Source organism: Podarcis liolepis, assembly GCF_965112155.1.
Source record: "Podarcis liolepis genome assembly, chromosome: 2".
NCBI lineage: Eukaryota > Metazoa > Chordata > Lepidosauria > Squamata > Lacertidae > Podarcis > Podarcis liolepis.
Genome location: NC_139555.1, coordinates 70,366,420 through 70,394,053, shown reverse-complemented (window position 1 = coordinate 70,394,053; position 27,634 = coordinate 70,366,420). Strand labels below are relative to the sequence as shown.

Below are 27,634 nucleotides of genomic sequence, written 5' to 3'. Positions count from 1 at the left end.
GAAATCACTGAGATAGGAACCAAATTTGAATCCGGCAACCAAGTGAGGCTTGAACTGGAAACCGACAGGTTCATTGTTGGGCCTGATAGCGGCGGCTGCAGGGAGAGCGCTCCTTCCAGGGAAGCCTCCCGGGTTCAGGGCGGGGGAAGGAAGCTGGAGGACAAGAGCTCCAGACGGGCGGGTAAGCTTCGCGTGTCCCCTCGAGAGAAGTCTCTCCCCATCCCCAGCTCTGTCTCCCTGGAGCTGGGCGAGAGGACTGGCCCGTGGGCTCCCTCTTTCTCTTTCTCTTTGGTCACGGCTGCCAGCCTTTTATAGGCAGAGGCTCTGTGAGTTTGGGAAGCTGCCTAACTGCCCATTTTTTTTATTCTGTTCAGCCCCCGCAACCAAAGCTTCTTTCCCCACCACTTAAGGCTCGTGAGGCTAGTTATTCTTGGAGACACTGACTAGCCCAAGGTAGAGATTTAAAGGAGAGGTTCTTAACCTGTGGGCTTCAGCAGGTTTGTGGAATTGGGGGGGGGGGAGGAATTATTATTATTATTATTTACCCTCTTCATTTCCTTCCTGTTGTTTTGAAAACGGTCTACAGGGAAGGGGAATCTGAGGAAGAGTTTGCAGCTTTCATCAAATTCTGAAAGCGGTCTGTGCTTGTTGAATCCTCCTTTTGATAAGGGGCAGTACAGTGGTACCTCAGGTTACATACGCTTCAGGTTACAGACTCCACTAACCCAGAAATAGTACCTCGGGTTAAGAACTTTGCTTCAGGATGAGAACAGAAATTACGCGGCAGTGGAGTGGCAGCCCCATTAGCTAAAGTGGTACCTCAGGTTAAGAACAGTTTCAGGTTAAGAACGGACCTGCAGAACGAATTAAGTTCTTAACCCGAGGTACCACTGTACTTTGTCCTAATGTTTTGCTAATACTTTGTTTGTAATGAATATCTGACCTATATCTTGCTGGCTAGTGGTAGTTGACATACTGAACATCCCATATTACAGCTGGTGTTGCCCAGTTAAGTAACTGGCTGTGACAGTGAAAGAGCTTCGGAGGGGAGTGTAAGGTGTTTTCGCTGGCTATTTGGGACTATAGAGCAAAACCAGAAATGCTGGAAGGAATGCTTTCCCCTCTGGATTTTGCTGCTGTTATTTTTGTCTAAGTTTTCAGTAAGCTGGAATGTAGTGCAGGGCACAGAGAGATCATCAAGTTCAAATTCAGTTCTTCAGTGTACGGGTGGGGAAAGGGAACCAGCATTCAGGATATGCCCTTGTGACTGTTTTCTTATTGGGCAGAACCTCTTTTAAGTTTGGTGTTTCTTTTTGCAGAGAGGCTGTTCCACATCTGAGTTTTTGCATCTTTTCCTTGATCTTGCAGTTGTAAAGGATGCCTATCCGTGCCCATTGTACCATCTGCTCAGATTTCTTTGATAATGAGAGGGATGTGGCAGCTATTCACTGTGGACATACTTTCCACCATTTATGGTGAGTACTGTATAAACAAATGGCAAAATTGGTGGAGGAAAGTTATTTAAGAACCTAAGCAACTATCTCTTTTTTTTTTTACACATCAACTTTTCATTACATCTTATTTGTGAAATAATACTTGGAAACATCTTATTTTTTACTATTTATTCATTAAGAGCATTTTTAACCTGCCCTTGTTCAAATGTTTCCAAGGCAGGTTACAAAGGGAGCAAAAATAAGAGTAAGTGTAAGTAAAATATACAAAATTTGAAAAATCCAACATGAAAACACAATGTGTTATAACAATGAGCAAACATCTGGGCAAATACAAGTTTCTAGCTGGCTCCCAATTGTCAGCAATATTGGTGCCTGCCATACTTCAGAGGAGTAGCCTATTCTATAATAGGGGCACCTCCACAAAGGGTGCCATATCTCATGCCACCGCAGGATGGTGAGACAATGAAAAGGGCCTGTTCCTCCATATCTAAGGGCCCAGGCAGGCTGATATTATAGTTGTAGGTACAATAGAAAGAAGCATTAAGGCAATTTTTTTGTTGTTGGCTGGTGTCTTTGTGGTTTAGGAGTGGGGATGGATATGTTGATCATCGAGAAACTGAAGTTATAGAAACAGTGTGCTGGTTAGGAGTAGGACAATGATTTTTCTCTGCCTGATAAAATAGGTCTGTAACTCATTTCCTCAGTTTGTTGTGTCCTGCTTTTCCTTCTGTGTCACGGATGCCTGTCAAAATATTTGAGGACTGAAGGACCAGGTTCACAGTGGTACTGAGCCATTTCTAGCCTAATGCACTGTGTGCATATTTTGTGCTACAGTGGTGCCTCAGTTTACAGATGCTTCAGGTTACAGACTCCGCTAACCCAGAAATAGAACATCGGGTTAAGAACTTTGCTTCATGATTAGAACAGAAATCGCGCAGCAACAGGAGGCCCCATTAGCTAAAGTAGTACCTCAGGTTAAGAACAGTTTCAGGTTAAGAATGGACCTCCAGAATGAATTAAGTTCTTAACCCGAGGTACCACTGTATTTCCTATATTGAAGATATGTCCAAATGTGTGTTTCATGACAAACTCTATATATTCCTAAGACATATCCATATCCTATTCATTTATCACGATTTGTATCACTTTATAATCATATCACAAGTGAGCCTGCATGCCTTGTACCACTCATTGTCTACCAAGCTAAATACGGTCCCAATGGCAACGGCAATAATACTTAAGATGTTCAGCACTGTGATGTTGCAAACTGAAATTTCAGCAAAACTGTTTTATTTTAAATGGGAGTTGAAATGTGTGAAACTTGCATGGAAATAAATCTCAGGGTAGTAAGTGTGCACAGGATTGCAGCCCTGTGTATTACAGGGTGTTGGCCCTGTGGCAGAATTAATTCTAAAACTGTCTGTCTCAAGACTAGATGAGTTTTGTTTGTAACTGATAATACCTGCGTATAGTGAGGTGAGCATATTCTCCAGATAATATTCTCTACAAACTGTAAATTCTAATGTAAGAACCAATTTTACAACCCACATTTAAAAAACATAGTAAATAATAAGTCAAGCTATGATAGTGCCAGTATAAGTAATGAATAATGATTTTTTTGAACCAGTTGTGTCATTCACCATTGACAGTTCTGAAATGTGAGCTACAGAAAACATTTTTAAAACAAAATGCTATTCATTTAATTTGATGAACATTTGAATTCATTTGTATTTCAACTACTGTATATGAAATAGCCTTTTTTTCTATTTTGGTGTGACCTTATTTTTAACAATTCTATACCCTTGGCCATGCAGTGTGATTATTTTTTTTTACAGAAAGTAGCTTTAATGCTTTATAAACTTACAGTATCTAGGCCTATACAATTATGTGTAACAGCATGTGAGGTGGCCTTGATTTAAACAGTTGACATTTGTATATTTTTATTTAATGCCAAAAAACTGGTTTTTGCAGTGCCATTCAATGGTACAAGGTGTCATTTACCTGAGACTGACATACTGAAATATGTTATCATATAATGATAATACATTTAATGTTAATGGCTTCTTTTTTATATGCATGCATATAGATTTGTTTATCAAGCTATGTTTTAGTCACCAACACAGTTATTAAGTGTTAGAGCTATTAGAAGCACAAGATAGCCTATTACTGAATTTACTTGTATCAAACCTTAACATGCCAATTTTCAATTTCAAGTTTGGTGCAAAAAATCAAAGAATGTGAATTCACTGCATTGCCCCATTGAATAAAAGTATCTGTACAGTTTCTGGTTGCCATCTGAACAAGTTTACCCATGAATAAACATGTATGTTAACTAATTATATCATTTTCAATGCATTAAAATGAATATTCTCCTATTTTAAATGAGAATTCTCTAATATTCTCATTAATTGAGAATATTCTCGAGAATATTCTCCAAAAGATTATTCTTGAGAATTTAACATCACTACCTGTGTGGTTCATGTTAAGAAGCACCATTTGTCAACAACCACTTTGTCATCTCTTCCCCTCTAGCCTCATCCAGTGGTTTGACACAGCACCTAGTCGGACTTGTCCACAGTGCAGAATCCAGGTGAGTCTTCAGCCTATGCTCACTGAAATAATCTGTCATATTTCATCGTCTTTACCATATGAGTACTTTGCCTTCCAAGGCTGAGGAGTTCTGTTTCAGTAACGACCTGCCCAGACTGGGTGGAGGGGTGTGGTCAGAAGAGAACGAAAGACTACCCAAATGAGAGAAGGTAACTTTGGAGAAGGGGCCCATCAACCTTGCTTCCTTGAAGCATAAGGTCATGGAATTACTATAAAGGTTTTATGGGGGGGGCACTCCTGCACGCTCTCTCTCTCTCTCTCTCTCTATGCTATTGGATTGAATCTTACCATTGCTTTGCTTTTACCAAAGCTTAGCATGTACTGGGAAGTGTATGCTAGATCATATCTCTTCAGTTAGAAGGTTCATTGCTTTCACTTTAAGTACTGTAAGTTCAGCATTCAACTGATTTAGAATTCATCTTTTATTGGCAGAGGATTTTGATGGCCTCAGCACAGAGGTCCAAATCTGGAGAAAGTTGATTATGTTTGGGGCCCACTAAAATCAATAGGACAAGTTAGCTGTGATTGGTTGATTGATTTTCAGCTAATTTCAGTGAGATTTATTTATCTGTTTTAGAATATTTTAATCTGACTTTATAGCATTGAGACACTCTCAAAGCAGCTTAGAAAATATTCTCGCAATAAAAATCACATTCAGGTCTGGTATCATAACACGGTGTCTCCATGGTGCCAGGGTTATTCAGGTGGCATTTCCTGCTCTGATCCTTGGTGTTGCTCTTTGGTTTTTGCCTACTAAGCAGCAGCTTCCATTTATGTCCTCTGGGAGTGCGACTAAGCAGCTGGACCTCAATGAGCCCATGATAGAGGAAGGTCTTCCATTGCAGATAGTCTTGAGTATGAGTAGCTTTCTTCAGATTCTTCTTCAGAGCCCCTTCTCTTTGAAATTACTAAATCTAAGCCACTAGCTAGCTAGCTGTACAAGTAGCTGCAGTTAGTTTTTGACTTCTGTTTCCTGAACATCCCTTTGTGGATAATGGAAATAGGAATGGGGATGCTGCGGATACAAGGAAAAATCAAAAGTCCTGCCGCGTATACATGAGCTGTTATATGTAAATGAGTTTTTGGGATGGTGGCCATAAGTGTGGTGTACCCTGTTAATACGGCAATAATTAGAGTCGAGACCTTTGGTATTTGGCTGTTACAATGTTATTTATTAGCTTCAAAGGAACACCAGTGTGCAGGTGCCAAGCTGCATGTTGCCTTCTTATTTGTCTTTTTCAGTCCTTGCCAGGTCTTAGCCCTTGTTGCTCTTCTGACTTGTTGATTCCCTCTGTTCTTCGCCGCCTCTCGCATCTTTGGGTTACCATGGAGCTATCGTGAAATAACATCTTATGTAGCTGTAACTATGCAATTAGCTGGTGTCATGACTGTATATAATACTTAAAACACAAAGCGGTAGCTGCATGGGGGAGGTGGAGAGAGCTATGAAATTCAATTTCGGTAATATTTTTTTCCTCATAAAGCAAGCAGCACGTACTTGGATTTGGCACAGTGTGAGCTTAGCCTCAGCTGCTGAGCTAAAGCTGCCAGAGAACAAATTGCACTTGGTTCCAAGGTGCTTGAATTGTTTTGTCAAAATTCCAAAATTTTGTGCTGGAATAATGGCTCCACACTTGGAAAGTCTGTTACTGGAATTCTGAGCCAAAGAATTTCATAGCGGCAGTAGTGATGTGAAGTGCATCATATGCTACATTGCAATATGCTAGACAGGTCACATTAATATCCCTTGCTGTGCCTGATGCCCAACAGAACTGTCTTTCCTCCAAGCCCTGTGCTATAGAATATGGTTTCTAGTAAACACAAGCAATCATCCTGATTCAAGGTCAAGGGGTGTGTGGGTGTATTAGATGTGTCTTCTGAAATCTCAATATTTATATTGTCTTGAAACATCATTTCCCATCTTATTGCAACAGGCACCTCCTTTTTCACAGTCACGTCCTTATTCTTTCACATGTTACGTGTAGGTTGGCAAAAGACACATAATCAACAAACTGTTCTTTGATGTTGCCCTGGAGGAACAGACAGGACTGGATGCAGAAAGTCTACAGGTATGTATGTGCAACAGCTTGCTCCCATCATCTATGTTTTAAAAAAAATCTTCCCTGTAAATATTTGCTGTCATTGGCTAGGCATAGGATCAAAGGTGAATCTGCTTCTGCACTTGTTTCTGCTTCTGGAGGCCCACCTCAGTTAGACTCTACATGACCTCAGATCTTCAGGTTTAAAAATGCTTTCATTTTAAGAGCAAGTTGACATGAAAGGAATTCTATCAATTTCTTCCAATTTTCTGCCATTCAGACTCCTTTCAAAGAGCATGGCCTTCTTAATTATGTTTGTTTTTGTTAGCCTCTTCCTGTTATCCTCGGATATTGTGCAGATCAGGAGTAACACAGCTATGTTAAAGTCTGGAGGCTGAATGGAATGTTGTTCTAGTTGCCTGTAGGAACGAGCGAAGAGAGGATAGTTTGCAGTCTTTGCAATGCTCATTGGGTGGAAGCTGTTAAAAGATTACGGTCTGTTTATAGTCTTCATCTGACAACTCGGCACATAGTTACATTTTTACTGTTCCTCAGTGTTATCAGTTAGCTTGCTCTGTGAGATCTTTTGATCCACAATAAAAATAAATACAAAAATAATACAAAAATTAGATTGCACAGTGTGTATGGGTGTAGGATATATAATAATGTTACAAGACTTGGAAAAACATAGGCTATAATCTTATGATACATACTGTTACGAATAAATATTTAAGACAAGCTTCATCTGGGAAGGTACATCAATTATAGTGCAATCCTATATGTGTTTACTTTGGAATAAACCCAATTAGGTTAGAACCAATGGAACCTACTCTAAGGTGAATGTCTGTGGGATTGCAGCCTTAACGTGTTTGAGATCACTACTGTGCTGGCAATGAGAAATCCTGAATGCAAAATCATGGTGCTAAAGCGCTGTGTACTCTCAACAATAATTTATCCTTGGCAAAATGCTATTTCCTCTGTATCTTAGTCATTTAAAAAGTCTCCATTGACCTTGATATAATAGGACTCTTCTACCCTCTTGTGTTTAAAGTTAGCATGTGCTATGGTTGTCATAATTAGAATTTCCATGACGACAAGTTTTGTGTCTGTGTGCCTAATTCCCTGATATAGGTAACAGTTCCATCAGAAATAAAGCTGTCATATTCACAGAAAAGAGACTAAAAGCAACCTGATAAATGTGGTCAATAAACAAGGTAGTTGCATAGATTCAAAAATAACTTGATGCACATAAAAGCTCTCTTTATATTTACTAGGATTTCTTTAAGCATATTATTCAGTAGGTGCACTATTCAACAAAGGAAAGTTATTACAGATAAGGATGACTGAGAATTAAATGTGTTCCTGTCATAGCAACAACATATCTTGAGTACCTTAAGTAACAGTTCAGCCAATCGGCAAAGTGAATACTTATGCTAGCACACCTAGAGAGCCATAGAAAGCATTAGTTCACTTGAATGAAGCAGCAGTGGTTTGCCAGGTGTTACTCTTGAGCTGCAAAATACTGAAAACCACATTTTTTTTCAGAGTAGGATGGCATGGCAATAAAGAGAAACACCATCTCTTGGTTTGCTTCCTGTTATAACAAGAACATTCTTGGCTATAAGTTGGCAGCTGCTAATAGTTATTAGCATATATAGCACTTATGTTAGTTTTGTATTGTGGATGCTACAAGTCCATGGAATTGAGGGGGGTCAACTATCTTGCTCCAATATTTAGAGGGGTAGATGTGTTGGTCTGTTGCAGCAATTGGTCTGTTGTGACACCTTAGACTGACAAATTTAGTATGGTATAAGTTTTTTGTGGGCTAAAGTCCACTTATTTGTGACCCTTTAAGGTGCTCCAAGTCTCTCATTGCCCCCCCCAACTTGTCACTGGCATAATTTTTTTAACCATTAATGTATGTACAAATAGCCCATGCGTTGTCCAGTTTCCCTTAAATAAAAATGATCCACATTCTAAATTAGTTATGGGCTGGGGTACCACCATAAAGGCTCCTTCTACCTTCACTGCTTCCTTTCTCTGCTTCCAAACTTAGCATTCGCACCAGGTTTCTTCATAATTCCACATAGCTGATTTCCTTTCCCTGATATGCTTCCCGAACGTGAAATGAACCCTGGGCTGCCTCTTTTGTTGCACTTTCTGGATCCCAGTTGACTTGGTAGAGACCTCATTCCCTTTCTTCTGTCACATCAAACTTGGCAACACTTTCTCCTACATGTTTTATTCTAGGATCAGCCCTTCCTCTCGTCCCATTTTGATATAAAGGGAAAGGGACCCCTGACTATTAGGTCCAGTCGTGGCCAACTCTGGGGTTGCGGCGCTCATCTCGCTTTATTGGCCGAGGGAGCCGCCGTACAGCTTCCGGGCCATGTGGCCAGCATGACTAAGCCACTTCTGGCGAACCAGAGCAGCGCACAGAAATGCCGTTTACCTTCCCGCTGGAGCGGTACCTATTTATCTACTTGCACTTCATGCTTTCGAACTGCTAGGTTGGCAGGAGCAGGGACCGAGCAACAGGAGCTCACCCTGTCACGGGGATTCGAACCGCCGACCTTCTGATTGGAAAGCCCTAGGCTCTGTGGTTTAACACACGGCACCACCTGCATCCCTCCCATTTTAATATAGCTCCATACAAATGAAGGGCAGGCATAAGCCCTCTTCATCTCTGCCCTAAGCTTCCCTTATCAACCTCCAGGTAGTCTACTGAGCTGCATCATTGAGATTCCTATAAAACACATCTCTTCTTTACTTCAATGGAAGAGAAAGGAAGCCTTAGTGTACATATTGCTGGTATTGCTGTCAAATAAGGGAAGAGGGATACTTTGGCTTCTACCCTGCCCATACAAGCTGTGTGTGTACAATCATATTTCACTCCGTATTATGTTGTCTGCTTGTGTTTTCTATTGAATCAATGCCTTCTGATTTATTTATTTAGTTTCCTAACCATTTTATTTCAACAACATATTTGCCATGAGATTCTAATAATCCATACAATATACTGCAGTGCACCATGAATGACATGCTGTTAGTTTGGTGACCTTATTTAATTAATTATTTTCTTAAATTAATATAGACATGATGTCTTTGCATGAATAGTTTCAGTAACATGCTGTGTTTGGTGGGGGGTGAGGGTGCTGTCATACTACATTTTACTCAATGCCCAGCTTATTGTCTGCTATGTCCTGCAGGCCTAATTCAGCCTTTATGCTTTCTAGGGTTTGCAGACTCTCATCAGATTCCACACACACCCCACCTGATAAATCAGCTTTTCCTTTTTCTTTTTAAAGTAGAAATATGAGCATGAAGTAGATCCATGTTGGCATCATTAAGTACTGTAAATTCTGGCTATATGCCATGTATTTTATTTTTTCAGTATTAAATACTGCCAGCTGTTACATAGCTCCTTTGGGTGTTCATTTGGCACCTCCTCAAGCTACTTGGTGCCAGCCAGTTCATTGCTGCCCTTTCATCCAGCTGCTGTTCTGTGTCACTATCAATTTCCAAGCTCATTTGAATGAGCATTAAACAAGCTTTTGGTTTGACTCATTGTGCCTCTATCCAGATGCATTCATAAATTGCTTGTTGGACTCTGTCCAAACACTAGTTTTGTAACACTATTGCACTCCAGCTAATTATCCATTGATTACAAATATTAGTTAAAAATATTTGGGACTCAAATTCTTTCTGGCAGGATCTGTGCTTGGCTGGCTTGTTAAGTTAAAATAGTGTTGAAATACTTCTTCGTTGTTGTTTTTCCCATTTGAGATTTCTAAAGCTGTTTGACAAAAGCAAAATGACAGTGTGAGAAATAGGGCGGCAAGTGGTAAGACAATCGCTCTTGATGTTTTTTTCAGTTCTGAGCTCCAGCCCTCTGCCCACTTCTAAAATAATCCTAGGATATAGGTTATTAATAAAGCTTCGACAGTTGTGACTATTTTCTGTATAACTTGGTCCGTGTGAGTGTGAATAGTGTTTGGGTAGATATCCTAAAATCACTCTGACACACCTTTTAAAGCTCTGATGCGGGCTTGTATGTTGTGCTGCCACCTAATTTGTTTTTTTATGTGTTATATTTCAGAATGAACTGGATAGGATGAAAGCCCAGTTAGCCATGAAAGGTGAGTTGAAAAACAGAAGAGGAAGAGGTTTGCCCTTTAGTAAAGTATTTATGTGTCCCAGTAAAGTATTAACTTTACTGAAGACTTTACTGAGATACGGTTGGCGCTGTGGTCTAAACCACAGAGCCTAGGGCTTGTCGGTCAGAAGGTCGGCGGTTCGAATCCCTGCGACGGGGTGAGCTCCCATTGCTCTGTCCCAGCTCCTGCCAACCTAGCAGTTCAAAAGCACGTCAAAGTGCAAGTAGATAAATAGGTGCCGCTCCCGCGGGAAGGTAAACAGCGTTTCCATGCACTGCTCTGGTTTCGCCAGAAACGGCTTAGTCATGCTGGCCACATGACCCGGAAAAACTGTCTGCAGACAAACATCAGCTCCCTCAGCCAGAAAAGCGAGATGAGCGCTGCATCTTAATTTTTTAAGTATTAACAAGCCTTGCATGATGACTTAAAGCTGTGTTTAAAACTGAAGAGTTAAGATACTTCCCACTCACTCCACTCCAAACACATATATACATGAAATGCTTTGGGTCACTTGTTGACCAGAGTTTAAAGACTGCTCAGCCACAGGGATTTGGCATGACACAGCTGAGCTTGGTGAAAAACTTAAGTGAGACTATTCAGATAAACTTAAGGTAAATGCCTCCTTGTTACGAAACTTGTACCTGCCTAATGTCAGTGGTTTTGTAGTGAAAAATTGCAGAGGTGTTGCATATAATTGAGAAACCAAATAGAAGTAGGAAACGGAGGAGGGGAGAGGATTTTGTCAGCTATCTGAATGATGGTCCATGTGTCTGGTTGCTCATGTGATTCCATTTCCCCATTGCTTTAAAGAGCATTGTAACTTTAATTTTAGAAATGCTTTATGGAGACAGTTAAGTGAAAGCCTTGGAGACTTTGTTGATGGCTTTTAAAGCATTGTCTGTAGGCAGCTGTGAGTCATAGGCAGTGAAGAGAAAATGTCACTCAAAGTGAATGACAGAAATTCCAAAACATGAGAATGCAGTAAAATGAAGGGATTTTAAATGAGCAACCAGGGAGGGTTCTTCTGTTTCTAATGAGCTGTCTTTTCCCATTGGACTGTTTGCCTTCCTCGACAATTACAAATTAAGGAGCCAAAAATAAGCTACATCTCTCCCTGAGATGAACAACTTCCCTCATAGCTTGCATACTGAGACAGGAACAACTGTTATATTGAACCTGAGGGTGGCTTGTAGCACTGTACCTTGCTTGGTTAAGAAACACATTGAAGCTTTGACACACTTTAGGTGCTCTTTGGAGGGGAATAAAAGGTGATTATCTGCCTAATCAGTTTTGCAGGCCTGCCATATCTCTAATATAAATGTGTCTTTTATGGAGTCTTGATGGTCCTGTAACTTTTGCAGATGCACAAACTGGGACAATATGTTTTGTTCCAGGAATTAAACGAAGTACGTTACATTTAAATTTCTTGTTCAGGGTGCAAAGTGTGTGAAAGTAAATAAGTTAGAATAGGAATGTACCAATACAGTAACATAATTGTTCTGTGTGTCATCGTTGTCTCACTATTCACAGGAACAGCTGAAATCTTGCCTAAGCATGTACCCAGCACACAAGGGTTCACACCAAAAACAGAATACAGAGTCTTTTAAAGTCAGACATCAAAATTTCATGGTTTTGTAAATGTTATGTTTATGAATAATGCTGACTCCCTGCACAGTACTTAATTGTACCGGAGCTTGTTTTGATGCTTGGGAGGGTGGGAGCTGAAAAAATGGTCAAAGGCCTGGAAACGATGCCTTATGAGGAACGGCTAAGGGAGCTGGGCATGTTTAGCCTGGAGAAGAGGAGGTTAAGGGGTGATATGATAGCCATGTTCAAATATATAAAAGGATGTCACATAGAGGAGGGAGAAAGGTTGTTTTCTGCTGCTCCAGAGAAGCGGACACGGAGCAATGGATCCAAACTACAAGAAAGAAGATTCCACCTAAACATTAGGAAGAACTTCCTGACAGTAAGAGCTGTTCGACAGTGGAATTTGCTGCCAAGGAGTGTGGTGGAGTCTCCTTCTTTGGAGGTCTTTAAGCAGAGGCTTGACAACCATATGTCAGGAGTGCTCTGATGGTGTTTCCTGCTTGGCAGGGGGTTGGACTCGATGGCCCTTGTGGTCTTTTCCAACTCTATGATTCTATGATTCTATGATGGCTACCATATTGGCATTGCCAACTGAACAAGTTCTGAAGAGAGCACGCTGTTACTCTTGTTCTAAAGAAACCTTGAAGCTTAGTGGAGCTTGTAACAAGGATTATTTGAAGTGGCACATGGTTCTCGCAGAACAGATTCAGTAATGGCCATCCAATAGTTCCAAGCAATTTCTAGACCAAGGGTGGCTAAATTTGATCCCTCCAGAAGTTGCTGGACTACAGCTCCTGTCATTCATGATCATTGGCCACAGTGGCTGGAGCTGATAATAGTTGGAGCCCTAACAGCAACTGGAGGGCCACAGGTTAGCCACCCCTGTTTTATGCCTTTGAAAGTTCCTCTTGCTTTGCTTGTCGTTCGTCACGTTCCTGCCCCAAGTCCAAAGACCTAAAGAACTTGAGGAGATTTGTTTTAAAGCACTGTAATTGTGTGTGGTTTTTTTGTTGTTTCAGAGAAGGAGAAACGGGATATCCAAAATATTGTGAATTCACTAAGGGAGACCCTGGATTTGCGTAATGCCACCATTGAATCACTCCAGAAATCTGTGACTCAGATGACAATGTTGTGTGCTACTCTCAAGGTATGTTCAAAATGGTCTGGGTCTGTGCTGTAATATGATAAGATTCTCTTCTGGTTACCATATATCTGAAAGTAAAAAGAAGTAGTAGTGTGAGATTGTGTGTTTGCGTATAAGATGCCATCGTACTGTAAAATCATTTAATCTTCCTGATTTCAACCATACACAGTTGAAGGTGAGCTGATTGGAACTGTGAGACTTAAATCCAAGTAAGGTGAAGTGCTTACAACCTCCTTTTATGCCAGGTTTTCCCAGTGCAGAAAGAGTTTTTAAGCTCTCTGCCTTGGTTGGGGGGCCCAATGTGTGCTCAGTGCACTGGCTTGCATGGAGGCAGTTTGAGTATACGTGCTTCCATGTATACATTTAACCCTTGGAAATGAGCCGCCACATAGGATGTGATTGTACTGTATCTTAAATACATCTCATGGTATGACTTGAAAGTTTTAATGTACAACATCCAGCATTCTAAGGTAAAAAGTCCTTTTAGACTTAGCAGGGGAGACAAAAGATGAAGCAAGTATAAACCAGGCAGGTGAGACTTCCATCATGGAATACCGGATGATTCCAAATCTAAGGTTTTGACATTTGCTTCCCTTTGCCTTTATCTTTAAAAAGCCCAAATGCAGGATGTAACACTTTCTTGATTTTGCTGGTTTGGTGTTCGCTCAGGTTTGGGAAAACAGGCTGCTTGGCAGGTGAGGCTGGCTTGGCCCAATCACCTGATGTCGTGTATGATGTTAGATGTGATCAAGTAACTAGACAGCTGGGCCATAAGGACTTCTGAAATGCTTTAGAAACTCTGGGCACAAGTCCCAACAATCGGGATTTATGGTGCTTCAGAAGCACTATAAATCAGAAGCCCCACATGCAGTGCTTCTGAAGTGCCAACAGTCAACAGATCATTGGGACTTCAAAGCACAGCACTGTACTCCTTACAAGCCTCTTGCAAAGAGCCCATTGTCAGGGCATCAAAGAGTTTCATAGCCTGACGTCAAACGGGCCTTGAGACGGTAGGGGATCAGAAACTGGCCTTCCGGCCAAATGCATTTCTCTACCCTGTGCTAAACTGTCCCTATAAAAAAGTGACATTCGTGCTTATCAAGGGGTTGAAATGGGAAGAAAGTATGTACGTCACCAGTGTTCTGCACTAGCATGTAAAAGTAGCTGTAGTGAGTCTGGTCTGTTTTGAGAATGAATATCTCCTCCCACATTGCTTAGGAATACAACCAAGTAGGATCTGGGAGGGTCCACCTCTGTGTGTGTGGATAAATGATAGGATATAGATGTGATAAAGAACCTTATGGTTATTCCCTCTCTTTTCTCTTCTTTTCTATATCTTGGTTTTTTATTCTTGTTCTGCAGACTAGGCTGATTTTAATGCTATTTTATGCCAAAAATTTTCACATTTTTTTTTAAAGGAATATGACCTTGGCATCTGCTGAAGACAAATGTTTGTTGATTTGGTTTTAGACTACTAGCCACATCCTCTTCCATCCCATCCAAAAATAATGCCCAAGTAAATTGATTTTTACCATAATTCCTGATATGATGTCCTCATGAGTGATAGGTCCATGGGTCAAATATTATGCCTTGAGAAAAGAGGCTAAGCTGAAAACACAGTTTGGCTGTGTGATAGTGGAAGACATTTTAAGTGAGAACTTCCATGTCAAGATGCGTTTCTGGAAATGATGTGAGTTAGATGGGTTATAACGACTTGTTTCTGCCTTTTAGATCTCTGTTGATATGAATGCAGTTTCATGAGTTGGCAAGCGGAAAAGGGTTGTTTCTCTTGGTGCTCAACAGATGTCGCATTTTAGGCTGCACTTTTAATGTGACATGATCAGAAGGAAGCTGAGATACACAAATCATTCATGCTCTCTTTTCATTGCTCTTCCATATTCTGACTTCTCCCAGGACAGTTGATGTTTCAGTGAAGTGTACTTTATTTGGTGCTTTTTCTAATCATGCAGACCCTGCAGCTGCTCTAAGACACTGGGGCTAAGCCTATTAATTATGTAATCTGAGGCAACCGCACCCCACCCCAGATTTGGAGACAGCTTTCAAACTTTGTATGCATTTTCTGCCTAGAGCTTAGAATTTCTTCCCAATTCTGAAAAACAGAATTCCAACCGAAGCTGTCTCCAAGCATGCTATCAATGTGCGGCAAGTGCCAAATGGGTGAGCTTTGCTATTCCTTCTTGGCTGTGCTGGAGAAAGCCTCTCTAGCAACAGCAGAAGCTAAATCCACTGTGCCCTTCCTGTTCTGGCCATTAAATGCATTAGCATTACCAGCTAGATGCTGCTGAGGAGTTAAAAAGCTAAAATGGAAGCGTTGGGAAGATTTGTAAAAACTGGGGATTAACGAAGACTGAGGGAGCTCTCATCAGCCAGCCAGCATTTTAGGCATTCATTTCTGTAAGTACATGAGGTAGGGAAGTAGTATGTTGGCAAATACATCTAGAATATTTCACCTTCTGTATGGAGTAAAGCTTAATATCATCTTGTATAGATATTCTAGTCTTTGACCAGTCTTTTCTCTGAAGTAGGATCAAACAGCATTGCTTCTTCCCTAGCTTTCAGTTCAGAGGGAAAGTAGTCAGGATCCTTTGAAGTTTGTGCCAAGCTGACCAACCCAATCAAAGCCTAAAAATCACAAGTCTATTGAAGGAGGTTTATTTTCTTTAAATCTGCTGAGGAAGCTCCCTAAACACACACTGCATTGATCCTGCGCAGGTCACTCTATATTCAAGGAAGCTGTTCATTTTAATATAAGTATAGAAGCTGTTACAATATGATGATGGTTAAAGTGGGGTAGACTTTTGGTGGTGGTCTCATGAGAGCAGAGTAAAATGAAAGGAAGGAATTTGTGAGATATTTTCCTGCTCACAAAAGAGAAATCATGATATTGTACAAGTTTGTTTCTACCATGTTGCACTTAAATTAGACCGCATGCATGATACAGTTATCTACAGATCATGAACAAGTTGCCATGAAGCATTCATGTGGCACTTAAAAAAAAAATTCATTGCAAGAGTGGAAACAAGAAATATTTAAGGGGGAATGTTTTTTTTCCTGGAATTAAGTACTTCTCTCATTTGTAAGCAATGACCTCAATCTGTAAATATTATTATTAGATAAGTTATGATCCATGGATATGCCAGACACCTGAAATGTAGACTGTGGGCTATTGAAGTAGCAAGAGCTTTGGAAATGGCTTGATAAGTCCAAATTTTGCTTCCATGGGGATTCCTCTTAAACAAAAATAGTGCTTTTTTTCTCAGAAACAAATGAAGTATCTGGAGCAACAGCAAGATGATGCGAAGAGTGCAAAAGAGGAGGCCCGAAGGCTGAGAAACAGACTGAAAACATTGGAGGGGTGAGAAAACAAGCTTTGGCTCTATACATACATCTTCTGGTTCTGTTGGCAGACTGCTCAGCAACCTCACATTTCTAGAAGACAACATTGGACCAGATGACCTTTGAGGCCTCTTCCAACTCTGAGTCTGTAACTTTGCAGTAGAAACACTTATTGTATTTACTCCTGTAATGCACACCTGTTTTGCCAAATATGTTGCAAAAATTAGGGTGTGCATTAGATTCGAGTGCACATTACATTCGAGAAAATACAGTTCTTAGGATTTCAGGGCACACTAGCATGCAGTGTCTTAGGTCTCCCATGACCCAGCCTTCCTCTTGAATTTAATCTTTCTGGGGAGGGCAAAAGATTTGCAGTGATTTGTCAGGGGATGCTCTCCCTTCCTTTTTGGCTTAAGGTGGCGGGAGGGGGGGAGTGAAGTAAGCAGCAGCAGTAAGAAGGAGCTGGCAGCCTGCGTGTGTGTAGAGCCTTGGCCACCCTGTTTCCTGGTCTTCTGCTCCCTGAACCCAGTGGCAGTCCTTACTGCTCTGCTCCTCCTTCTCAACTCCTTCATCTCTCCCTCTTACTTTTTCTCGCTCTCCAGCCCAGATCATGGCTACTCTCCTTCTTTGTTCCTTCCTTCCTTCCTTCCTTCCTTCCTTCATTCCTGCCTTTCGCCTGTATCCGCCTCTCCTTTCCATTCAGGACACCCTTGAGGGTCAAAGGTTCCGCTCTGCCTTGCACCAGCTAATCAGAGAGAAGGGAAGAGGGATCAGATGGAAGAAGGAATGTAATGTGCACCTTTCTTTGCCAAATTACATCACAAAAATTAAATTCAATGGCCCATTACATTCGAGTAAATACGGTAAGTGTTTCCAACATGAGCCTTGCCCCTTTATCATGTGCTTGTCTGATAATAATTGATGCTCAACTTTCTTACAAATGGCCATGTTTCTGAGTTTGTTTGCTAGAGGAAATTTAATACTGGTAACTCCTGATTTTGTTATTTATAATATTTAAGGTAAAGTAAAGGGACCCCTGACCATTAGGTCCAGTCGTGACCAACTCAGGGGTTGCAGCGCTCATCTCGCTTTACTGGCCGAGGGAGGCGGCGTACAGCTTCTGAGTCATGTGGCCAGCATGACTAAGCCACTTCTGGCAAACCAGAGCAGCGCACGGAAACGCCGTTTACCTTCCCGCTGGAGTGGTACCTATTTATCTACTTGCACTTTGATGTGCTTTCGAACTGCTAGGTTGGCAGGAGCAGGGACCGAGCAACGGGAGCTCACCCTGTTGTGGGGATTCGAACCACCGACCTTCTGATCAGCAAGTCCTAGGCTCTGTGGTTTAACCTACAGCGCCACCCGCGTCCCATTTATAATATTTACATACCATCTAATATGTGAAATCACCAAGTGGTTTACATAAAATACAGTAAGATCATTGGGGGGGGGGGAATGCATCAGTATAATTCCCATTCAACTGAAGCACACTAGTGTTCATATGAATCCAGCTATGTTGCGGGGAAATCATTGCTAGTGTGAAATGCAGGATGTGTCTCTTCCAGGATTAACTGTTTCTGTGTTTTTATAACATGGACAAGCTGCCACTGAACAAAAAGCAACCACCCACCTGTAATCTACCTTCCTTCGTCCCAGGATTGAGACACTGCTGCAAAGTCAACGTCCCGAGGTAGAAAAGATGATCCGTGAAATGGGAACAGGTCAGGCTGCAGTGGAACAGCTTGCCGTCTATTGTATCTCACTGAAAAAGTAGGTGTATTAAATGCAGTAGCTTATTGACTTGGATTGGGTTTGTGTGGTACCCCCTAAAGGAATCGGTGGAAAAGTTAATCACAATAGGTGCTCTGGCAGAACGCTAGTTGCAATGCTAAGCCTTGGTGAATATAATTGAGGTGGCATAGATGGAAGATTTCAACACTGCAAGTATGCTATTGTTGCATTAGTGACACATCCATTGCTATGGAAACCACCTTCAGAGCTTTGCCAGAGTGCTCAGGAGGTGATTGTTTGATGAGAACGGAGGGGATGAATTATTGTCATGATTCTGAGTAAGGCAGCATGGCCCCTGAATATCTCCCTGGTGCTGAGCAGAGTGCTTTACACTGCTGTGACATTAAGTATGCTGTAGTCACCAGTCCCTACTGTGTGCACTAGAGGCCTTTTTATTTATACCGTTTATAATTCACAGCTTGTGCAGGCAATGTCAGATAGCAAATGGGTAATCACAACTTTTAATAATGAGCTACCAGCGTGAAGTGTACCTGCATTGTAATCAGTAACTTCAGCACTGTTTTATAATAGTATTAAATTGCTTTTAGAACCTTGAACTTAAAAATAAAAATTGAATTGCTGCATCTCATTTCATTAATGAGAATGTAAAATACCGTACACGACTGAAGATTGTTTAAACATCCTATGCATTTTGACATGGAATATTCTCTTCTGCCATTCTGCTGCTTGTCCCGGCCCAAACCAAGTAGTGCTGTTCCCCTGAAAGCATGTTTTCTCGCCTACGCTGTAGTGTATCAGTGTTTTAACACTGTTCAAGTCAGTGTTGGCTTGCTCAGTGCTGTCTTCTCCCTGGAAGTTCTTGTATATATAACAGAAACTTCTGCAGGCACTTAAGCTGTGAAATGAAAATCTTCAGTCTAAATTTGGTTACTGGCTTTATCTAAGAGCCGTTTGCTTGAAAGCATGTTCAACAGATGGACTAATTTGGGCCCTCTCCAGGGAATATGAAAATCTGAAGGAGTCTCAGAAAGCATCAAATGATACAAAAGAGAAGCTGAGAAAGGAGTTGTTTTCTGCTAATCACAAGGTAAAAGATGTGTTGATGCTCCTGCAGACACGTTGCAGAGGTATTTATGTGCAGCTCTTCATCAGTACCACTACCGAAATAAAGCAAAATGCATTTTAATTAGGTATGTATTTGTTTAACACAATTCTTGTCCAAGCACTTACATTGACCATGTTGGCAGCTATCTTAAGCTGAGAAGTTCAGCTGTAGGTTCCCTAAGATTCCTCAATATGTCTGCATAACATTTATTAGTCTGCCTCAGTATTCTTTCTGTTTCTGCATAACAAGAATTGAAAAAAACTTCTAATAAAGCATTGTGTTATACATATATAACCGCACGAGGACAGTTTATAGTTTTAGAGTCAAAATGCACAACTGTCTCTTGAAAATCCCTCTGGATTAATATCAGGAAGGGTCTTAGTTTGTACTGTAAACACAGGTGTAGGGAGGAAGGGTGGGAGAGGGTTTCTCTCTTGAGAATATACTGGGAATGGCAAGAGTTTATTGTACCTTTATTATAAATGCCTACTTACAAGCACACTGAATTACTTTGAGCAAACTAGTACAGTGGTACCTCGGGTTAAGTATTTAATTTGTTCCGGAGGTCCGTTCTTAACCTGAAACTGTTCTTAACCTGAGGTACCACTTTAGCTAATGGGGCCTCCTGCTGCCGCCGCGCCACCGGAGCACGATTTCTGTTCTCATCCTGAAGCAAAGTTCTTAACCCGAGGCACTATTGCTGGGTTAGCAGAGTCCGTAACCTGAAGCGTATGTAACCCGAGGTACCACTGTACCGCTGCCCTCAGCAGCTTCTCATTGACACCTGAAGAGATGAGCCACATTGGAGCTCCCTCTGCAGGAGCCTTGAAAGAATAAGAATCTGTTTCCATTTAGGACATCTTTATTTACAATACACTAAATTATTTTATCCTGAAGTCTAAGAACGTGCATTTGTAAAACATAAACTACTGTAGGTTTTTTGAGCACTTAGAAGCTTGGTGTACTGCTGTATCCCATCATGTACGAGACATCCAACATACTGTTTTAAATCTATAGCTACAGAAGACAGTTCTAGAGTTGGAGAAAACGACAGAAGAGGTGAAGAGCACCCAGACTGATCTGAGAAATGCAGATAATGAGATAATGGTGAGAACATTCTTTTAACCTGCTGATAATTATTGTGGCCCTACAGCCTTCGTAGTGTATAGTCCAAATACTGTTTTAAATTCCACCCTGATTAAAAATGGCTGGGAGGCACCCTCAACTTCAAGATGCCTGTATCTTTGCAAGAGGGGATGTAGAAATCTTGGGTTTTGGTAGGATTTCTGACATGTATTAATTGCTGCTCTTTCTTTCCACAGAGTTTGAAAAAGAAGATAAGAGTGATGCAAGATACCATTAAAGTGTCATCATTAAGCAATGAAGCACTTGGCCGGCTTGTCTCTGAAAGGTTGGTTTAGATAAATTCAGTGGATATTGATGCAGCAGAGTTACTGTACCAAAGATTTTGTCCAATATAAACATGTCACACCTTCCTCAGCTGTCCAAAAGCACATCATAAGATGCCTTACATATAGTCAGGCTATTTGTCCAACTAGCCCAGTACTGCCTACTGTGACTGGGAGTGGTTCTCTAGGGTCTTTCCCACCACCTGCTACCTGACCCTTTTCATTAGACTTCAGTATTTTGTCATTTGCTACATCACCATCCATACCAGCTCAGTATAACACTAGTGCAAGTGTTTCTTCTGCCACTATTATTTCAAACTTTTCACAAGGGCCAACACTGATGCCGAAATCCAGCATCACCTGAGCTCTGCGAGTGCAGCTTTCTCCCGATTGAAGTGTGCAGAGTGTTTGAGGACCAGGACATTTGCAGGGAAACCAAAATGCTTGTTTACAAAGCTATTGTACTACCAACCTTACTATATGCTTGTGAAACATGGACCACTTATAAATGTCATCTCCAACTCCTCGAAAGATTCCATCAACGGTGTCTCCGAAAATTTTTACACATCACTTGGGAAGACAGGTGAACTAATATCAGTGTATTGGAAAAAGCAAAGATCACCATTGTTGAAGCAATGATTCTTCAACATCAACTTCGTTGGACTGGTCGTGTTGTGCGGATGCCTGATGATCGTCTTCCAAAGCAACTACTCTATTCCAAACTTAAAAATGGAAAGCGTAATGCTGGTGGTCAATGATAGAGGTTTAAAGACTGTCTCAAGGCAAATCTTTAAAAATGTAGTATAACCACTGACAACTGGGAAAAACTGGCCTGCGAGCACTCCAGTTGGAGAACAGCCTTTACCAAAGGTGTTATGGGTTTTGAAGACACTCGAACTCAGGACACAAGGGAGAAACGTGCTAAGAGGAAGGCATGCTTGGCAAATCCACACCGTGATCAACTCCTGCCCAGAAACCAATGTCCCCACTGTGGAAGGACGTGTGGATCCAGAACTGGCCTCCACAGTCACTTACGGACTCACTGTTAAAACCGTGTTTATGGAAGACAATCTTACTCGGCTACGAGTGATCACCAAAGAAGAAGATTATATCAAACAGTAACCTAACCTTCCTATATAAATGTAGGGCTTCTTGTTTAAGGCCAGTTTTACAGTACACTAGCATGAATGGGATGTGAAGACCCCAGGCAACCTGGCAGTCATTTTGGTAATTTTGAACACTTTGCACATGTTGCTAGAAAGCAGAAGGAAGTTCTCTCTCTGAATTTAGTTCCACTGTATCCGTATTATATACTGTCATTGCCTTCCACCATCAGGAATGAGTACCAATAGGAAGCTAGTATTTAGATGGTACAGCATGTGGTGTGGGCTGGAAACTGAGATGGTTACCTGTCTGACAGTGTAATGTTGTGTTGTGATATTTGTACAATTTTGCCTTACAGCCCTGCTCCTCTAGAATTGTTAACCCCAAAGCTCCATCGACCAGCTCACAGTGATGAGATTGACCTGAATGATACTTTTGATGTACAGACACCAAAGAATGATACCTTTGATGTACAGACACCAAAGCATCCACCTCACAAGAGCATCTCTGCTCCTGCAAAAAAACTTAAACTGGATAAAAAGTTGTGAGTCACAGTTGCTTCCCTTTTTACTGGGTGTATGTTGTGCTCTTGATCTGTCTGGTATTCTCACTTCTGCATGCACTATAAGCAATTTTCCAGCCATCTTAATACTTTTAATTTGTACTGCCTTTCTATATTACTATACAGAAGGCGGTTTACAAGCTGAAGAAATAACAAATTGTACAACAAAGATCACATTTTGTTCTCATTGCTTTTGATGGAAATATCTCATTTTAAAGCTTTTGTTCACTGCAGAAGACTGTCACAACATATCTTACCTGTTGTGAGAGTAAAGTGAGACTTTGCCCCCAAAGTTGCCTATCTTATTGTCCATTATCTATCTCAAATATCTCATTAAAAAGTCTCTAACAGGGTAATTCCTAACCTGCATGCTTGCAATCTAAGACAGACAGAACCGTTTCAGGAAGAGGAAGGGAGAGCACAAACCCAAGCTACATAATTTGCGTAATAAGGAAACTTTACTTTGTAGATTTCTTAAATAGGCACCCCTCATTTGTGTTACTTCTAACAAGTGCTTTATCTCGGCTCCCCTTGAATCCTAGAGATAATGAAGAATGGCTTTCCTACTTGTATAAAGACTTTGGGGTAGGGTAGGGGTGGGAACCTCAGGTGCAGGGGCCAAATGTGGCTCTCCAAGCCTCTCTGTCTGGCCCTCGGGACTCTCCTCAGCCACACACCCTCACCAGACCTGCTTCACATCCTCCTTGTGCGATTCTGCCTGGCTGGAATGTGCCCTTGAACTCTGATAATGCCTCTTGCTTTTGTCTGGATGGAAGATAAAAGAAGGATATACACAAACTAGTGTAGTGTACAAAGGTAATAATTACATTTGTTACTTTGCCCACTTTTGCCTCTGGCCCCACCCACTACTGGCATGGTGGCCCTTAGAAAGCATATGGCCGTCTGGCTGAAAAAAGTTCCCCATCCCTGGGTTAGGGCTTCAGCGAAATGATAACAATGGCAGCAAGGCAAAAGTAATGAAAGATCTACCACATTTGCCTGTTGATCAAACCAGAGGCTTTTATCTTAGTGGTCAGAACAGAGAGAAGGGAGGAGAAGACAACATTATAGTTGCATTTTATTATTTTAATTGAGACATAAGAAGCCTATACTTTTGTAGTATGTCCACTGCTAACAGCTGCTGGGAGTCATAGTCCATAGGGTACCAGGTTGGCAAAGCCTGTTTTAGGTGTTGGCTTATGATCTGGGCCACATTGTGAAAATTCATGTTTGAATTCAAACTGGTGCCTCCAACTCTAAAGGGATATATTGAGCAATTTACTACTTTGTGATGTGTAATCTAAATTGTGTGTGGGTTTTTTTGTTTTTTCCAGTGCACCTGTGACAAGTTTATCAAGAGTTCTGAAAGAAACAGTGGAGGTATTGTAACGGATAACCTGAGTAGCAACTATAACCTCTTCAATCCACTATCTTTAGAGCTATTTTGAAAGCCATCTTTTCTCCAGACAGCCAAATTCTGCATGGATTTTAAAGTAATACATTTTTCTGTGTTATATAAAATAGTAAATATTGCAGTTAGCCCTGAGAGGTGTGCGAGAGTCAGCTTCCCACTGCTATGTATTCTGAATTATCTGGGGCAGTGTGTCCGTATTGTTGTCATCTGTTGATCTATCAGCTGGCACCAGAGCCCAGTGACTTTCAAACTTCCATTCCTCTCTAAGAATGTTTAAAAAATCTGCTTTTGCAGAAACGACCATTTCCTTTCGCACAATACTGTAGATGGATTACATGGATTCTAGTAGTGCTGCTTGTGTTTGGTTGCAAATATGAGTATTTTAGTTTAACTCTCCTACTTCTTCAAATATGGTTCAGAGCTGCTCAGCTGACACAGATGATGAGCATCTGGAAGATCTTCTGCCTGCTTTCATTAGAAACTCTGTTATGTCCAAGAGGCCACCTGCAAGCAACATGCTCGTACCACAGAGGAACACAGGAATAGTGAGTACAAGTGGGATGTGCATCAGAGTTTTGCAGTGTGGAGTGTTCCTGCTTAAACTGCCAACCAGCAGCCAGCAGAACCCTGTTCCTGGACATGCCTTCTCATGTCCTCATCTACAAATCTTACAAATTCAATATGCTCTGTTCTTTTTATTGCTAGTGGACCTGCTTAGACACCTGATCAGGCAGCACATACTTAGCATATTCTGATCACAAATCCTCTAGTGTGTTATGTGCCCTTTTACCCACTACAATCCTTTTTCTATTTCATAACAACTTCCTCCATGGGAGTCATATGCTTTTGCATTTTTAACTACTGGATTCTCTTCCTTGTAGGTGAGAACTGGGTATGATGGCTTAGGAGGCAGAACCAAATTCATTCAGCCTGTATCCTTTCCTAAGATCTGTCCTGCAGAAGCTATGCTGATATCCAGCGGCACTGAATCTATGATGATCAATGACACAAAAGACTAAGAAGAAGCAGTGGCATTTACTAAGCCATCAAGCAATGTTCCAGTTGGAACAGTGACGTTCTGGCTTAAATTCAAAGTGAGGAGAAGCCGAAATAATGGAATATATTTGGGGAATATATATCTCTAGAATCAATCAGAATATACATTGTATGAGTTCTTATTTACAGTTGTACCTTGGTTTTCAAACAACCTAGTTCCTGCAGCCAATCAGAAGCCGTGCTTTGGAAGTCGAATGCTCTGGCAGTCAAACGGACTTCTGGAACAGATTCCATTCAACTTCCAAAGTATGACGGTACTGGGGGAAAAGTGGCCCTAGGAAACCTGGATCAGGATCTTGTTCAAATCCCACTTGTGAATCTATCAGGCTGAGTTTACTTCTGCTGTAGAGATCAAAGAAATACAGTGTTTAAATTAGGTAAATATATACACTTTCGTTCCCTGAAAACTGGAAAACCTATATAAGTTGGGGGGGTTTCCAGTTTTTGCAGCTGGTAGAGTATTTCAAGACACATTTGCAGCAAATGCTACATTTTTCAGAGGATACCATGAGTGTTTCTAGATATCATTGGTGTTTCTAGCATATCTGTGTTCACATTCAGGTTAATGTTCCTTTACCTCCCCTTGTGCAGAGTTAAGCGGTCAGTAATCCAATATTTGTCATCAAGAGCCTGTTTCTTTGTAATGAGCTGTGATGGTTATTGTTTTGAAGCTTATGTAGCAGTAAAACACTATTAGGAGAGGGATCTGTCTGCTACCATCTCTTGGTCAGCCTTTGACTGGGCGATGGGAATAAAAAATGTTTGACTCCATGATCAGCTAAAACCTGACCTTTCTTCTCTTACTTGGGAGGTTGGGGAAAAAATGACCCTGAAGGAGGGACTCAGGGGGAGAGAAAATAATTTAGCCCCCAGATATAATGATTTATACATGTCAGATATGTATGGGAATGTAAAACCTTTCTTTTAAATATTTGGCCACTATTTTTCTTGACGTGTCTCATTTCAGAGTATATCAACAGAGATTCGCCCCCTGGCTTTGAGGTGCAAGAAAAGAAGTGTTTCTAAGCAACCAACAGCAGCCACTTCTGGCATCAGTCAGACTAAACTAGACAACTTCCTTAAGTAACTACGGATCTCTCTAGCTTACACATAGATAATCAGAGGCCAGGAATTATCTTCTACAGCAGACAGAACAGCATGGTGACCTAAGTGAGCCAGGACAACTCCACAGTGGCACAGCAGCTGCACTCCCCCTGGCTTTGTGTTCATCTGACTCTCCCACCCCCCACCCCCGCAGATTGAACATGGAGGAATGGCTTTGCTGTGCTACCAGACTTTAGGGGAGAAAAGGACTGAGTAGTTTCTGTTCCAGAATGCCTTCTCTCTCTGCTGTCTTGGAGTACTGTATTTTAATCCTGGTAAGCCAAGGAAGCCTTGGCTCCTGTAACTTTGACAGTAGGGAAGACTACATCTGAAGAGAATATGGCTTGAGAAGCGTCTCCTCAGTAAAATGCTGCTATGTTAGCATCTGTGACATGGAAACCTTCATGTAAGAAGAGAATTATTATTTGCAACTGTCAAGTTGCATTGGTGTCTTGAGTGATTGGATGGCATACACAAGAAAAGAATTTATGTAATTGATCTTCTAACATCAGGGAGCAAGGTCATGTCTTTGCCAGATACGTCTGCTAGATCTGTTGGCTCTTGATCCTCATCTTTGGTGGCAGCACTTAATGCTCAGTTAACGCTGAATTTCTCCATTCTTCTCACTGATTTGGGGTATTTCCCCCCCCTTTTTTTTAGGATGATACTTTTTGGGAACTGTTTACATGTTTTTTGTCTCAAGGAATGTCCTGCTTCTGAAGGTGAACAGATTTTGTTGTTTTTATGTAATCATGCAAAATTGATAGCCTGTCCCTAAGCCTGCATATTCATGTTTCTTACTTGAACACCCAGTTCCTCAATCTCTTAACATGCCTAAAGTGTTCAAACTAATTTCAAGCATTCTGCAGCTTCACAAAAGCAAATGTTGTCTCACATATCTGGCATTCAGTTGTCACCTTTTTCTCCTTGAGTTAACAGTGTGCTGTGTTTGAGAGATGAATATTTTTGGAGGGAACTTGCAATATTTAGATCTGTATTTTACTTTGATTTTTGTCCTAGACATTTCTGCCACCCCCAAAAAAACTGTTGCTATTTGTCTCTGAATTTTTTGTTTCCTGCCTTCAAGGAGGGTTTTATAGAGCATATGGATATTGTTCTTCCAGAGTTAGACTTCTGATTTCCTGATGGAATAGCAAAATTCAACTATCGTTTGTAGTTACTGCTGAGTCTAGGCTTAAAGTGGGTTTGCCCCCAAAGCTTTAAGGATTCGATCCATAAAATGGGGATTAAAAATATTGCTTATCTGAAGCAAATGTCCACTTGTTTCCTTAAAGAGATTCAGGCAGAAGGGACCTTCTGAGTTGGAGTTACCTTGATGTTTTGAGTTGCAGGGAAACCTGGTTAAAAAGCTTTTGCTGAATATCTCCACCTTAACTCCAAAGTTAAGTTGCAAGCTTACCCAAGACATAAATCAATCAATGAATGAACTTGTACTTAAAATTCATAATTGTATTTATTTTGAATAAATGTTGTATGTGCCCCTTCCGTTAAAATGTTACACAGTATTAAGAATGATCACTGTTGCTGCACTAAGAGGCTATAATGGCACAAATTGCTAAATGTACATCTGGAAGGGAGGGTCACAGCCCCTCCAGACGAGGATTCTAGATATGATAAAACCAGAATGTTTGGGTATAACATAAGGACACCCTTGCTGAATCAGACCAAAAGCCTATCTAGTCTAGTGTTCTGCTTTCAAGTAGCCAACCAGATAGATGCCCACGTAAATCCTTCAAAACAGGACATGAGGGCAAGC

At 41.1% G+C, this 27,634-nt stretch overlaps 1 protein-coding gene across 9 annotated transcripts; it reads left to right on the top strand.

Moving 5' to 3' along the window:
* TRAIP (TRAF interacting protein) lies at positions 1-27,376 on the top strand. Of its 9 annotated transcripts, none has more exons than XM_083489596.1 (16): positions 1-419; positions 1,369-1,475; positions 3,987-4,044; positions 6,050-6,133; positions 10,203-10,242; positions 12,870-12,997; positions 16,276-16,370; positions 18,008-18,121; positions 19,103-19,190; positions 20,226-20,315; positions 20,531-20,619; positions 22,080-22,265; positions 23,618-23,663; positions 24,117-24,242; positions 24,579-24,629; positions 25,721-27,376. In XM_083489596.1, exons 2-16 carry the CDS (start codon positions 1,378-1,380, stop codon positions 25,838-25,840), a joined length of 1,413 nt encoding a protein of 470 aa, XP_083345722.1. In that variant the 5' UTR covers positions 1-419; positions 1,369-1,377; the 3' UTR covers positions 25,841-27,376. The 9 variants fall into 9 exon arrangements, with proteins under 9 accessions (XP_083345722.1, XP_083345715.1, XP_083345717.1 ...); XM_083489597.1 differs by having other exon boundaries at positions 12-326; XM_083489595.1 differs by having other exon boundaries at positions 14-181.
* Positions 27,377-27,634: the final 258 nt, after the last annotated feature.

What these genes read in the sequence shown, in the direction of transcription:
- TRAIP (XM_083489589.1), top strand. Translation starts at nt 1,378, where the DNA reads ATGCCTATCCGTGCCCATTGTACCATCTGCTCAGATTTCTTTGATAAT. An exon ending in TGTTTTCTGCTAATCACAAG is followed by an intron (nt 19,191 to 20,225) that starts GTAAAAGATGTG and finishes TTAAATCTATAG; the next exon opens with CTACAGAAGACAGTTCTAGA. An exon ending in GGCCGGCTTGTCTCTGAAAG is followed by an intron (nt 20,620 to 22,079) that starts GTTGGTTTAGAT and finishes TTTGCCTTACAG; the next exon opens with CCCTGCTCCTCTAGAATTGT.